General features: G+C 37.4%; 1 protein-coding gene across 1 annotated transcript in view; it reads left to right on the top strand.

The window, feature by feature from the left end:
- The first annotated feature begins 214 nt into the window (after positions 1-214).
- Positions 215-16,289, top strand: part of LOC135471188 (focal adhesion kinase 1-like) — a 48,204-nt gene continuing 32,129 nt past the window's right edge. The window contains 1 exon segment of the mRNA XM_064750295.1: positions 215-296. Coding sequence (XP_064606365.1) covers positions 252-296 — 45 coding nt within the window. The 5' untranslated portion in view covers positions 215-251.

The raw sequence follows: 16,289 nt of genomic DNA, 5'->3' as shown, positions 1-16,289 counted from the left end.
CTCCAGTATTGGACAAGGCAGTGGTCACACGACCGGTGGTAGGTGCGGATAGCAGCACTCCGTTACTGACCACGGACACGTCACAGCACTTGCCAAATGGCATCTCAAAGCCAACCAGTCAAAGTAGCAGACCGTCTTCAATTACAACCACGGACATAGTGGTGACTTTGACAGAGACCAGAAGCTGGTTTTGGAGGCTCTGGGAGAAGTGCCGCTGCTGCTGCTGTTGTTGTTGTTGCTTTCCAGGTGCCATGAAATTGTCAGATGCCAAACGGTTTTCCCAGAGATTATCAGAGGTAGGATTTAAGAATTAATAATAACTTTCAAGTGACTTTTGTTTTTAGCAGATTGTAAATTGAAACATTCTATTTCTTAGATACTGTATTATTTATTGGAAAGGTAATATGCATATCTGTTTATTCCAGACAGTGCACACCTGGGCACTTCAGTTAGCTGCTGCAGTAGCTGTAGCAGACAACAAGGATACAGTGCATCATAGGAAGATATAGCAAAATGAACAGTAGTGCATATTCTGAGAATTTTGAGTAGCTAGCTAAGCTGTGGTCACATAGTGCGCTTTTCGTGTCACATGTGCGCTTTCCATGTCACATGTTGCGGTTTTCATGTCGTATGTGAGTTAGTGAGTGCTTAGAGTTTAACACTGTACAATTTTTCAGTCATATGATGATGAAGGAGTCCTTAGAGTGCATGTTATGTGCCTCATAGTTGCAGGAAGGATCTTTTCTGCAGCTCTTTTATCTAGTCCTGCTGCACTGAGACGACTTACGGAAAGCAAATAAGCCGCTCCGCCCAAGCCATTATACAGATATGGGTCGACCAGTCATTGCACTGTCCTCTTCATGCTGAATGCCAAGTGAGAAGGTTACGACTCTTTTTTCAAAGTCTTAGGTGTGACCAGACCCAGTATTGAGCCTGGATCTACCACCTAATGAAGGGGTGTTGTATTTGACTCTTTGAATGAAGCAGTAGAGAATGAATTTGTAGCTGTTGTAAAAATCAGATCATCTGAATGCGTCTTATGTAACAGACCTGTAATATATTGATTGCACTTGTCAAATTTGATGGGTCAATGTAGCAAATCACAGTGTGTGGACAAGACTTTCAATAACGGAACCATCTTCATGGCATACATGTAAGTAAATTGTCAACACCAACAAGGGGTATTGTTGGACATATGCGACAGTGATTAATTAATTTCAGTGTTATTTAGGCATTATTTTTGAATCCATGTCTGTGGGAGTAAAGCTTATGAGTGCAAATAAAACCGCTAATGAACGGATGTCACATTGGTTTCAAATGCAGCCTACCTGTTACAGCAGTTCAGTACTAGTAGTCAATGAGAGTACTGCCCTACTGTGCAAGGGTCGAACCAATAAACACATATTCATCTGCATTGGCATACCTGATTAAATTTAATGCAGTTAATAGAAGATAATGGTTAAATTGAAATAATCCTGTGGTATTGGACAGGTGCAAATGCATGTACATTGTTCTGTCACGTTATGGTTTCCTTGAACCTGCTTAACACTGCTTTCTGAGGAATATAGCTGGAAGCTGCGTGTAGTACTGTTATATAAACTGATTAGAATGGGTGATTGGAGGAAATTTATTTGCACCCTTTCACTAAACCTGCTAGATTTAGAATTAGATTTGTTTCTTGGCGAACTGTCTAAAGGAGATTTCAAACTAAATCACAAGACAGTGTGTAATTTTTGTACAGGAAACTGGCAGACAGCAGGTGAAGTTGTGGGCGAAGGTTCTGGTGAAGTGTTCTTTCATTCAAATGCTATAGGACCCACTGAAGGGATATGTTTCTGTAGAGAGAAAAAACGACACATGACCTTCAAGATTGTGAGACTTCAACTATTATCTTAAACCACAACTCTACCAGAACAAAGTGCATGTAGAGCATTGTGGAGATTCTTGAAAATGTTTTCTGAGGAGAATGCTCAAGTTAGGCCACCTATGAGTACCTTCCAATAGGTAAGAAGGTCCTAATGTCAATCTTATTTGAAGTATAGTTGAGCTGTTCAAATTGTGTTATGTAGCTGTCAGATCTTACCACTTAGTAAGATACTGGCCCCTACAGCACAGTTGGTAGAGCGCCCGCTTGGGTAGGGTCAATCCTGTGTCGAGTCACACCTAAGACCTTAAAAGTGGAAGTTGTAACTTCCTTGCTTGGCATTAAGCATGAAGGGGATAGTGCAACGGCTGATTAACCCATGTCAGTATAATGGCTCTGATATAATGGCGGCTTACCTACCTTCAATATGTCATCTCAGTGAAGCACCACTAGATAAAAGAACAGTGAAAGTTGTTAAGTACCAAGCTAGTTAAACCCCAAGCACTCACTCATTCAGTAAGATCATTACTTGGGGAAACATGTGTATTGGTATGCTGTCAGTGAAGTACATGTGGAACTTTTTTTTTTTATTGTGGTGTGCACATAGTTGTGGTAATATGCGGTGCCAGTAGCTGACAACTAACCCTGTCTGTCATGTGTGAAATCTGAGCTCTTACAAGAGGCTTGCCAACTGAGCTTTTTAGGAGAAGAGACAACTTAATATATAGAACAGTTCATTGGCTACTGCAGTTTGAAGTGGCCTATATCCACTTGTCATGTAGGCATTATTTGTTAAGCATATTTCTTGCTGTCTTTATTGTCATGGAATGGATGGGATTTCCTTTTTGTTGAATGAATCAAATTTTTGTTTGTTTAGTCATGTTATGACAGTAACATTCACTGGCAAAACTGAGACCTACACCTAGTTCCGTGCAAGGAAGACAACCACATCGGCAATACATGGCACACATTGGCAATACATGGCACACATCGGCAATACATGTTGTCACAATTTCTTGCATTTTAGCATGCAAGTTTGGGTATAGGTTTTTCCAGTTAGAAACCTTACCCATGTAGTTTTAGTGAAATATAAGTGTTTTTACTCCAAATTAATGCGTAGACATTTGCTTAGGCTAGGTTAATTGATGCATACAACTTGAGGACTACTGTAGTATGAAGGTGTCATACACCACCATCTCTGGCCATGTATGGAAAGGTATGTCTGCAGTCTGTGGGCTGTTGTGGGTTTCTCCAAGGCTCTGCTCGGTTTCCTCCCACTGTAGTGCTGGCCGCCGTTGTAGAAGAGGAAATTCTTGAGTACGGTGTAAAACACCAATTAAATAAATAAATAAATCACACACCACCAATTTTAGGTTATTGTATTTCAGGTTTAGCCTTTTTTTTAGTGACACGTATTGCCTGATTCTCACGGATTTCTCCACCTTTAATAGCGGTCACTTAAGAGTTTTTGTGAAGTGTTGGCATGAAAAGTATCATTTTAAAGCCTTTATATGCTTTGAAAGTGCATCTTTACATTTCCAACATAATGGGAAATACTAACGTCTAAAAAAAATTAATTTTCCCGGAATAATAAAATACTCTGAAAATGAACAGACTAAAATTTGTTTGAAAAAGTATTTCATATATTTACCTTGTTTGCATCCTACATACAAAAAATTGAATTCCAATTGCTCTTTAATAGAGTGCATGGAAGTTATTGACAGGTGCTTATCAGTGGGTAATCAATCAGTTCAGGATGTCTACCTTCCAGGTATGTTTAAAGTAATAAATGTTTTTGAAGGGAGTGTAGTAGCAGGTGGGTGTGAGACTGGTGTAAGTGGGTTGTAATGGGGGTATTGACTGTCCCTTCTCAAGTAGCTGTTTGTATGTACGACCCACTTATCCATGACTGATTTAATTCCCTACTTCATTCACAGAGTCCTTCAACTTGATAGATAACTGGAGGAAGGGGTAATTTGTTGTGGTTGTCCAGTTTTAATAAATGTATTGTTGGTTAATACTAACTTGTAAGGCACCTTGATAATACCTGTGGTTGCTGCTGTATCTAGCACATTTATAGCACAAGTAACCGGTAGCATGTGAACTTTAAGTTAACAGAAGTGGATCAACAAACAGATTGCAAATCACTGTATCGATCTTGCTCTCAAGACCTATGTTCATGCACATATATGTTTGTACCTGACAAACATTTCCCCAGTGGTACATCTGTACACCTATGTATGACACTTTGATGAGAAAAGTGTTTCTCTGGACACAAGCCTTTAGGAATTTATTGCAATCCAGTGCATATTATTTCTGGTCTTGCATGTCCATTGAAAATGCTCCACTTTATAGACAGAGAATGCATTCTTCATGAGAGCTTCTTCAGAATTCTTAATAATATTTTCTGTGGGTTACTGTTGAAACATTTGACATTGCAGAATTATGTAGGAAAACATATAAGTTTTTTTTTAAATAAATATAAATATCTCATTATTACATACCAAAGTGAGAATTTAACATGTGAGAAACAACCATTATTTTGTACTTGTAACCTTGTTTTGAAGATGGAAACAGTCTACAAAGAAATGGAAACAATAACAATTAGTACATGTACACGTGATGTCCACAAGTTATTTCAGTCTTGCTGACAGTATGACTATGCACATTGATGGTAGATGGAATTTAGGTATTTTCGAAGTCAGGACTGGTTTGCTGTAATACAAGTAGCTGTAAATTATAAGAGAAAAATTTGTAGAGAATGATCTGCCTGTTGTCAGGCTGTGGGGTGTTGACGTTGGTTTCTAAAGGTACAGTAGGTACAGTAATCAGGGTTTGACCAGTCCCCTGTGGCTATTATGACTAGGCCTGTGGGGATCATTTTCTGAATGAATAAAGGTAAGGCTGGGAGTTGTGCTGGTGTGTTATCACTGATTTGAGTGTAAAAGTGAGGATTGAGGTCAGGTGTGAAACGAGTCTGTTGTCTACAGGAGTTGACCTACATGCAGATTAACCTCCGGTCTATCATACAGCTACCTGTAATATCTGTCATACATCTGTACACAGTGGATATCTACAGCAGGGAGTGGGGGTACAGCTTTAACACATGGACACATTTACCGGTGTATACGTCCACTTGTAGCATACAGATGACAGCCAGCACAATGTGACTCCAGTACAACCAGGGTTATTTCTGTTTTGAACTGGGATTTACCTGTTGTTACCTGTGTTATGGGGAATATCACTCAATGATGATTCCCCTGCCCCAAGGGACTTGGCCGTAAGCACTATTTGCAAGGGCTTGAGAATGATGGGATGCTGTCATCCACGAAGTTTCTCCTCAAATGACAAATCTGAAATGTTAGTGACGTTGACATCCCCGAAACGCAAGGTACATGTACATTTACTTTATACCTGTATAGTAGATATGATCTAAATACCTGTGCCTAAAGCAAATAGGAATGTAATTACATGTACTAGGTAAAAGATTACCTGCACGTAGAATGAGTATTAATGGACTACTGACAAAGTATTAACCAGTTTAGATGGCCTAAAATGTGAAGTTTAGAAAATGTACATGTTCTGTAGATATATATATATTTTCATGTACGTGTGTACATGTTTGTCTCGCGTAAATGTGAAGCTGTGAAATTAAATATAGCTCAAAACAAACAATTTATTTTTATAGATAATACATGTAATCCACACATTTAAAGTTTCTGTGGATGAAATACTCAAAATACTCCATTAGTATTTGTACACATCTGTGTGTAATGTGTGTCAGTAACTGGGTATATTTTAGGATATGTGTAATTAAGCATGGCTTGGTTAAAAAAAAAAAAAGCCACCTGGTACTGACCCCGAACTATAGGTTTGAGGTGTTGAGATGTTGAGAATGTAGTATTTAATGCTCAGTAATAAAAATTACAGGTGACAAACAGAATTTATAACTTTTTAAATGGGTGGACAGGTATTTGTGTCTCAAGAATATATTTAATGTTTATATAGTCAAATCAGTGTTCCGTGTTTTATATCTTGATGGCTGAGTGTAGTTAAAATGTGTGATAATAATAAGTCACAAAAGTCAAGCAAAGGATGTTTATTTCTGTATTTTGGTTTCTTGAACGAACAGAATAAATAGACTTTAATGTGCCATGGGAAAATATTCTGTGAGAAACATATTGTATTATGATATCACAGCCAAGGCATAAGGTGCTTGTAGTATTAATGTAAGCAGATGATCAGATGTGAACTGCTACAAGTTAGTTGTGAATCTGGTTTGCTGGAATAGTTTGTGTTTATTTAATGCAGGTTGAACAGCAAGGACAAATAGATATCCTTGTACGTAGATGGTCTCATGTGTTTACATTATCAAGCTCTCGAATTAATAACATTCTGCGAAATATAAATAAATATATAAATATATATACATGCATATAAAAGAGGCTGAATTAGAGTCTTGGTAATATTGCACATTGCTGCATGTACTGTATGGACACTTACAATGCATACTGTACTGTATTGGAAGAGTTTGTGATAATATTGATCTAAACGTGCTGGGCATATGATGTTAACTTTATTTGTTTAACAAACTTCATCATGTGATTGGTTGGTTCATAAATAATATATTACTTTCCAAACTGCAGGATTTTAATTCCTTTTTTTTTTGGGGGGGGGGGACCTTCATTAAAGGAGCAGGTGTTGAAACACTGGTCTGCATCCTCTACTTTGTGAGTTGTATTTAAAATCAGTTGTATAGACTCTGCAGCCCTTTTGTTTCTCTTACCCCATAGTGATGACGCATAAGTTTGCCTGGTCTCAGCAGCATGTCAAAAAACTTGCTGTACTTTTCTGTCTTGTTCTCTTGCCAATTAAACAAGACCAGGGTCTGAGCTTATCATTGCAGCTCTGGATATGCCTGTCATCAACTTCCCATCTGTTGGGTGTCTTGTCGTGAGAGAAAGAGGAGAGAGCTCCCTGCACGTGTCATGTTCAGGTCTGAAAAAGCAACTTGTTTGAAGGTGTGACTCAGTTTTTTTGTCTCTTCCTTCGACTGGAAATAATCATATTTTTTTTTGGAGCACATTTGATATTAGATTTCAAAAGCTTGTTGTGTGGTATTGTTAAGCTTTGTATCAGAACTTTTCATTGTCAGTCTGACGAGGGTATGTAGAGCCTATGTGTATTATTACCAATACTGGAGTGTTTTCTACATAGGTTGGGTGCTTATCAGAGTCAGTTATGTTAGTCTCAAGTGTCGGGTCAATGTATTTTATTGTCTCCACTTACTTTATCTGTCTGAAAGGAGAGGGTTAGGCCCGATGATGTAAGAAGACATGCTTTGAGGATAATTATGAATCTGTATGGAGTATTTCCCACATTTGATCAATTGACCGTCAGCGAACAAGCTTTGATATCTTATCTGTGGGCAGGTAACATGTATAGTGTGACCATGAATAGATAATTTCATCGGCATTGGGACAACTTTATTTATCCTCCCACCCTCACTTTCTCTAATCAAAGAAATTGGGTGCAGTGCTGGAGGAGAACTGAAGATGTCATAGAACAGAGTGTGTATCGCTTTTAACTGCATGGTGACGTCTACTGGTGTGTTAAAATAGGGTAATTGGAATTGTTTTCCCGCATCAGTGAGCGCATTGCCCTATGAGCCATGATTTGAGGCTTACAAGTGTCTGGGCTCTGGTGGTGAATTACATGTGTACTGTATTTCAGAGGCCTGCGCTGAACACTGAACTTGTGGCACATGTTCATATTCAGGCTGCACCCAGGTTACTCGTGCTCATAGCTTTGTCCGATTGTGCTGTCAATGTGAGGACGACTAATTGGTAGCTATTTGGTGCAGATTCACACCTTTAATCATAACCTTATCACAGATCCGGGGTTATATGGATACGTGAGTGACTGACTTTTTTGTTTTTCGCTTTTCGCATTATCTAGCCTGTATTTATTGTGGTTTTATGCTGTTATTTGTCCTGTGCCGTGTGCCAGGTACATGTACATGTATGTGTGTGGGTGACATGTTGATACATTACCCATGTGCGGTTGATAATTGATGATGATGATAGTGTCTTTTTGTGCTACGACTAAACACTACAGGTATAGACACTCACTATTGTGAATTGTCATGCACAGGTTGTAGACTTACAGACCCCTGTTATTAAATGTACATGTACATGTCATCTATATACAGTTAAGAGCACAGCAATGAAATGCTAGTCTGGCTTTGTACTGTATCAATGTACATAACTACTAGCTACAGTGCATTTACTATCAAACAAACACAAAAACAGGGTTGTTGACATTTTATGGACAAATCTCATATATATATTTGCTATTGTATGATTGGCCTTCTGGAGGTTTATTTATTACACTTGATGGATGTGTTTTTGGCAAACACATATATCTACGTACAGTATATGCATGTTGTTTTCTTTTGTTGCATACTCTGCATATGTTGTGACATCTCTGTCATAAAAAGCAATGAATTTTGTGTCAAGTCTTCTTACAGTCTTCTTTAAAATGTGATTTAAGCCTGATTTTATTATTTGTGTTTGTAAGTAAATATTTTATAGAAATTGATTGCAAATGTCATGTGTTTTGTATTGCGACATGTACTCATCTAGAACAACTGAAATTAATTCTTCTTGTATAGAATATCAGAACTTCAAAGGTCAAAATCATATTTCTGACATGTAAATTGTATATTTAACAGTTTTTATTCTATTTCATACATTGTAGTTGTTGAAATGTTTTGTTTGCCTCACACAAACATAAGACCTCCCCACCTCCATTCTGTGACAGATTGATTAATCAAAGCAATATTCAGTATAATTGGATTTACAAGAACCTTTGTTAAAATTCAGTTTTCCAGTGTCTCTTCAGTTACATTTCTGGATTTTACTATCTCTGTGTTACATGTGCTTTTTGTTGGGCAGGTCGGGGGTGGGTAGTGGTGCTGCTGTGATGGTGGCCAAGATGTCATTTGTTTTGGGGCTGTTAGAATTCCTGTCTGACATTGTTGACCTAATTTCCACATGGCTGTGAATTTGACCTCATTCCGGTGCAATGATGTGTACATAGGAAATCTAGCAGACATGAGTGAAGGGCAACCTCAATATTGTTTAGATACACTTCCTCAAATTACCACACAGTATGAACAGGAAATCTGAAAACTTCAGCTGTGTGAAGAATGCTGTAAACCCCTATAAAATTATCACATTAAAATTTCTTGGGCCATGAAGAGTAATTCCTTCTCAAACAAGGCATGCTTGGTGGTATGTGCTACATGCACATTTAGAGGACTGAATGATTAAATAGTTAAAAAATGTTAAAATTATGGATTTAGGTACATGTATTTAGAAATAAGTCTGATACATAAAGGCCTACACGTCAATTAAAAGGAAAAAAGATTGATCAGAAGAATGCTCACATACATGTATATAAGATTGTTCAGATTTTATTTAACGCAGCTCAGTACATGTAGCTCAATTCCAGCATGAGAACTTAATCATTGCAGTGGTTAGATTTCATTAGAGTCTAAATTTGTCTATTAATGGCATAAGATATTTCCACAATACATGTGATACCTTACCTGCATGTACCTTAATCTACTCATTTATATATATATATATATATATATATATATATATATATATATATATGTATGTATTCTATGTAGGGTATTTTTTTTTTTTCTGTGATGTGTAATTATCTTAGTGGAGTGTAATTTCGGTCCTGGGTGAAGCCTACTGCCATCCACTGAAATGATCTGTTGCAGGGGCGTGTATAGACCTACTGCACACACGTGTACATGTACAACTATTAAATTGCATATGACAGATGGTATTCCTTGTTGTACTGACTCATGGCTGATGGTTCATGATGTACACTATGAGCAATAAACCAAAATATTGAGTCAACTTGACTATAATTCCAGCCCTGCATGAATGTCTTTCCCCAGGTATGTTTACACTTGCTCTGCCTGTACCGAGTGGTACATGTATATAGTTTGTTTATTATGGATGTACATGTATCCTGTTAGTCATCATAAGGAAGAGCACAGCACAGGTGCATCCAGTGTATCCAAGGAGGAGGTTGTCCCTGGTGTTTGTTCCCAGAGTATTAAGGATCGAGCTGCTCAGCTTCACTCTTTTGTGTTTGAGTGGCTTAGGCGCTGGTTAGATGCAGATCTGTGTATGTGTCTGCACCATAGTACATGCACATATTGTGCCTGTTTATATTATATCATATGAGTGTATGTTAGGTGTTTCTTACCTATGCATGTACCTACAAGGATATATGTGTATGTGTAGTTTTATTTACTGACATTTATGTAATATACCTCTATATGTACCATCTACAACTTTATATTAACCCTAAAAAGTTTTTTCTTACCACAACCATTGTTTTTATCATCGGATACCAGGTGTAATACAACAAGGGTGAATGGATATACATGTACATGTGTTACTGCCTAATGCCATGACAATTTTTGGGTGTGTGTTTTTTTTTTGTGAATACTTTGATCAGCATGGTCTGACTATGACAATACCCATTTCGCAGTTTGCAGTTGTTAAACTTTTGTGTTGGTGTACATGTGCTTGACATGTAGTTTTATCATGTTTTTTCTCGCTTTCCCTCCCCGCAAGAAATATACTGGTTGCACATGTATTTCTAAATGTTTCAGTGGTGTAGTATGAAGTCGGGCAGCGTATTGTAATTGTGATGATGTGTGAAAGTGATGTTGGTGTGTTGGTGTTGATGAGAAAAGTCGGAATAGTGTGTGGATAGTGTCCATTTAAGTTTTGTTTATCAGTTGTTTTGCCACCCTAACTGTCTATCTACAATGGCTTTCTCATTTTTATCCCATTATTATTAAGTGATTTTCAGTCCATCTGTTCTTCTAATTTAGTTGTCTTATGACTTTCCTTCAGTGAGCAATGGTGTGAATTTTGAGCTGACAAATGTTAAAACAATGACCACTGAACATTTGTGTAGTATTGTACATAAAAGAGCCTCATGCTTGTAACGTGATGTGTAGTGACATAATCTACAGCTAATTGCAATGCTTAACTGTTTGAACTGTACTGCAGAAGGCTGATACCATGTACATTTAGTTGGTGAAATACCCTGTGAAGTTATGTGTGAATTGCTGTTAATCACATAAAAATTTCTCGTGATTTTTTTCACCATCTTATTAGGCCTACTGCAGGGTGATCAATAGGTGAAAATGAATTTATATCTGATTGACTGTACTCGAGTATACTCATTACAGTGTATTTGTAATAATGGTAGACCAACATATTACTATGAATCTGAAGCAGTATGTATAAGGTATTTGTAGTTACAAATCTGAAGTTATTTTTTGAGATAAGAAAATGTAAAAATTTAGATGGTTTGTAGGTTATCTATTTTTTATCAGCATATGGGGTTTGCCCTGAAAAATTGGAGTTTCCAAATGGAGTAGCCAAATCCAGATTATTGCTTGAGGGGTGAAGGTCATCGAATATTGATTTTGTCACATGACTGTAATGAGACGGATGATGGAAGCCTCACGTCCATTCAGAAACAAAGGCAAAGATGGCCGTTTCTCATTAAGATAGAAAAAAAATCAATGTCCCATCTTTGGCAAGAGCTGCCATTGGTGGAGATGTAGGGCAGAGCTGCAGCAGCAGTGCACACGCCTGCACGCTTCACTGCACATCAGCTGTGATGAATGAGTTGTCCCAACATCCCCACAGATGTTGAATGAAAAAAAATCATTTTATGGCCAATACCTGAATGAGGAAGTGCATTATGTGTTTATACATGTGAAATGACAAGTCTGCAGGTTTCTGTTCAACTGTCAGAAAGTGCTCCTGGGAATTACATGCAGCAGTTCATTCAGATAGATATCATAGCAAGTTTACAATATTCAGTTGCAGTGAAGTGACCTGGAGATGTATCAGCAGAGGAGTTTGCACTCAGTATTATTATTATGGTGAGTGAATGGTTAATTTTCACTTACGTACATGTATGCAGGTGTATTAATTTTGGTTTTTGCCTCTCCTACCTGTTTATATAGGCTCTAATCAGTGCATTTATTTTCGCATAGATGTACATGTGTGTTATGCTCTTATCGATGAGATTATATTTACACAATCACTGCTTGTTGCTAATATAGTAAACATATTAAAACATATGTGATAAATCGTATTATTTGACATAGGTGAGATATTATGGTGTATGTAATGCTGCTGTAACGCTGCTGTTGGTGTATGACACAGTGAAGATTGTGGATGTGTTTTTCATTCCTAAATGTGATAAGTTTATAATGTATGTGTAGGGATAACGTTATGAACAGTAACCGTCAAGATTGCCTTGTACATTGCAACTGAGTTTGCTCTCTGCTGTCAGTGGTTGCTTTAAGTTTTTTTAGTAGTTACACAGTTGTTACATGTACTTTTATGCTGAAGGTTTGTGTTAGCCCTAGGACATGAAAGAATTTTTGACAAGGAAGAATTTGACAAAACTCTTTCAGTGATCTATTGATGTTTGTTGCACATATCTGTCAAATTGTTGTATTTAAAATGAAAGATTTAAACTTCATTTCATTGTTCGTTTTAGACAAAATATTTGGTGATAAGTCTGTAGTGAATTCGCCATTCTGAATATCGTATGAATTCACATTTTCTGCCTTATATGACACAAGCAAATCTATATTGTCATTTTCGTAATAATTGTTTTCATAAATTCCAATGAAAAAATGTGCTTTAGTGGTTGAGAAGGTTGAAGATTTACAGTATGTGTACATATAACATGATAAAATGCATTTGAAAGTGTAAATTTGAAAGAAGAAAAAGTCATTGTGAACTTGCCAGACAATAAATTCAAACACATTGGTTGGAGGTTTCTAGGTTGCATCTAGGTCTTGGAAAATTTCATCACGTAATGGTAAATTCTCTTGGTACCATGTATGTACATTGATCTTTTACCATGGGTCATTCAGTTATATACGTATGTTAACTAAGGGCCTGAAAGTAAGACGACCTGGGACTATTTGCAGGATGTCATGGTTATTGCAAATGCTATCATTTCCTGGCAGTTTTATTTTTTAATTGGGAATCTGTCCTTTCTTTCTCAAGTTATGTTCTGTATGGATTATACATCTAGCTGCATGTACCATGCCTTTGGTCTTTTAAATATACACAGAAGAAGATACATGTACATCATGTGATTTCTCAGATTCTATACGGTCTCAGAATATTAATTTCTCTCATTAGAGTTCAGTTGAGCTTTTTTTCTTTGAGTGTGGCGACATGAATCCTAACAAAACTATCCGGCAGTCTTATTGATATTCATGTAACCATAGCAACTGACATCTCTACCCATGTTTTGTCCTGTAGATGTATATGGATGTAATTAATTTGACTGTCAAATTCTGTGCGCAATTCCCTGCCCACTTAATAACAAAAACATTCCATGTGCTTTATGGCATTTACGGCCTGCATTTCTTTCCCTGTGTGTTCTGGAGCTTCTAGAAAATACTAGTGGTAGCAATTTTGTATTTGGAGCCATATTGTTTATGCTCCACTTTTCACAACGTCCCAGGTTGATCGTAAAATTGATACTTTCTATGTGAATTAATGAAACAAGCCTGTATACATATACAAAACCATATTAGTTCATCCAGCATGCACAGAGTACTTGACAAGGACATTAACTGCTGTTTTATTGTAGAAGGATGTCTCATATGACGTGGGCAACTTAGAACATACAAGCCATGTGCATGTCACAGTTTCTTTTTTCTTTCTCTCTTTCTCTTCTTTTTTTTTTTTTCACTACAACATAGCTGGCAATTTATCTGATCACAGGTCTGTATTTAAGCCAGGATATATATGTTATTGTTGGTGGGTAGAGGCTAATTTCTCTTACTAGGGTTATCTTCGCACGATAGTCAGGAAAAGCCTGTATTAATGCAGCCATGGCTTTGACCCCTATTGATTCTGCACACAGACCCTCAGGAGACAGGAGTACAGAGTTGTCTCCTACTGGGAAATCTTTATCGCTGTAAATTTAAGGTTGAACTGACCTGTCTGAGCAACCACTGCCTGGCGATATGTGGATGTAAGGCAAGGGTTGAGAGCTTAAAGTTAAAGTATAATTTACTGTTGTCTGTAAATTTTTTTACTATGCTTTATTTACCTTCAGCCTATAATAGTTTTGACCATAAGGTGGTGGTGTTAATATTATTATTTTAGTATGAACTTGTTTTGACCTTAAAGTGTTTAAAATCAAGGCAAACAGCATTCTATTTTCTGTTCATGTTTGTAAATGTAGTTGTGTTTTACTTATAAAATATGAATGTACAGTACTTATTTTGTATGTGCATGTTATGTATTATCGGGCATCTTCTGTACAAGTTAAATTTTGATAAGTTGGCCTCAGATTACCAATAGATATACTGGAAAGTAACGACATGGGTATACATTCATATTTCAGATGCCTTTTATGGCATAAGTACTCTGCAACTGTATTTGTATGCTGTGATAATTAGAATATTAAATATTGAATTAGTATAGAATGCAAGGATGAAGGTATAAGTTGAGTATCTTATAAAGAAAATAATACAGGTAGACTTAAAAGTCCAGTGGTTAATGGATATATGATATTTAATGTATGTCATGAGCAATAGTCAGCAATGTTATATAGATTTAAGTACATCCAGTATCAGTCAGCCAACCTGTAGAGTTCATGTTTTCTTCCGTAAATTACCTTTAAATTATCACAGGTATAAGTTCGACTGTTTGGTACTTTTTAGTGCATTATTAAATCAGAGTCTGTTAAATAGGGCCTATTGTGGCTTGAGTCTATAATCTTGATGTATTATTGATTGCCAAATACCATGTTTTTATGCAGCGGGATATGCGGAAGACTGATATGAACACTGTTGATACCAGTGTATATATCAGTGTGAACACATGATGAACAGATGGGAAATAAATGAGAGGCAGCTTAGAGCTATATAACATGTACCTCTATTTGCTCAGTGTGCAAGTCCCCTATTCCGTCTCCTTATGTACTATCACACTAAACCATATGGGCTCACTTTCCAGAGGGATAAATTTGTCAGAAGTATACATCTGTGATGTTATATGTTCTACAGGAGTTGTATGTTTGTTTGACCTGTCCATCTTTGTGCACAGTATCAAATATTTTCCATATGTCTGTAGCTTACAAGTACATGTACCCTAAATATGTATTATCTGTGTTGTAATTCTTCAAGATAGAGCTGTGATAAGATCATCATATAGTTATGTACATGGCTATTAGACTGCATCTAACGTTAATTATCATGCCATTATGCTTACGTAAGTATTACCACGAAAGTCATATATATATGTACATCACATGGTTGGTCACAGATTCCAAACTATGATTTTTACTAACATACACAATTGATCTTGTGACAGTTGAGAACTGTCTATAGATATCACCTGTGTACATTTACACATGTACAGGCTGAGTCATTTGAAACCGATCACATGTTGTTGCTAGCACAAATTAAGGTGTCTGACATTTTATGTGTGATTTAGTGTGTTGCACATTTAACTCAGTATCAGTCATACATTGTATGTTTCCACACTTTCTTTATTGTTGGTAAAAATTAGAGCTGCAAGAGGATGCCTTAATTACAAAGTGTATTTGGACCAGATGTGTCCTTATATGGAGCATGTGTTTTGCTGTGTAAAATGTTGGGCACAATAACATGAAGATCAATATCTAGTGCTGTTTTGTGTTTGTTTTGACTGGGATTGTCGCCCCTCCTAGAGAGCCTCACTGTCAGTCACTGGTATCCTCTGAGGTAGGTTGGGATGCATACATGTGTATTCTGAACACATTCTTCCAATGGTCCCCCTGTGACAGTTCAGCAGTCAGCATAGAACAAGTGTACACCGGGGCCCTTTTAGCACTGCTGCGTGGTAGCATGTCAGTGGTGTAGTGGTGGACTGCAGAGAAGAATGTCGACAGGCTTTGGCGCTTACTGCACAGAATTTTTAAAAACAGTTGGCTTGGTTGATGCTTGGCTCTTTAGTAGTCAATATTGTCTGTGTGAAGATGCCTGAGCAGACAGCCCATGTGCAGTACTGAGTGAAGAAGAATATCAGAGTGGCAGTCCCTATAACAAGCGGATGCTTCCACCTCTGTGAACGTCTTTTTGCTCCCTCTGAGAAATGAGTCAAATTTCCACCCTGCAGTGAGTGGTGCATGTAGGATGCGCATGCCAGAGGCCGGCAGCTGCAGTGTTTCTTCAGTATACCGCCTGGCAGTCTGCACATTGTTGGCAGAGTTGGGGGAGGCCGGGTGTAGCTAAAGCCCTGTCCATAGGGGTCCTGAAAAGGGTAAGGTTACTGTTACTGATACA

This window comes from Liolophura sinensis, chromosome 7 (assembly GCF_032854445.1).
Source record: "Liolophura sinensis isolate JHLJ2023 chromosome 7, CUHK_Ljap_v2, whole genome shotgun sequence".
Lineage (NCBI taxonomy): Eukaryota > Metazoa > Mollusca > Polyplacophora > Chitonida > Chitonidae > Liolophura > Liolophura sinensis.
Note: the sequence above shows the minus strand (reverse complement) of the source record. Positions and strands in the feature narration are given on the sequence as shown.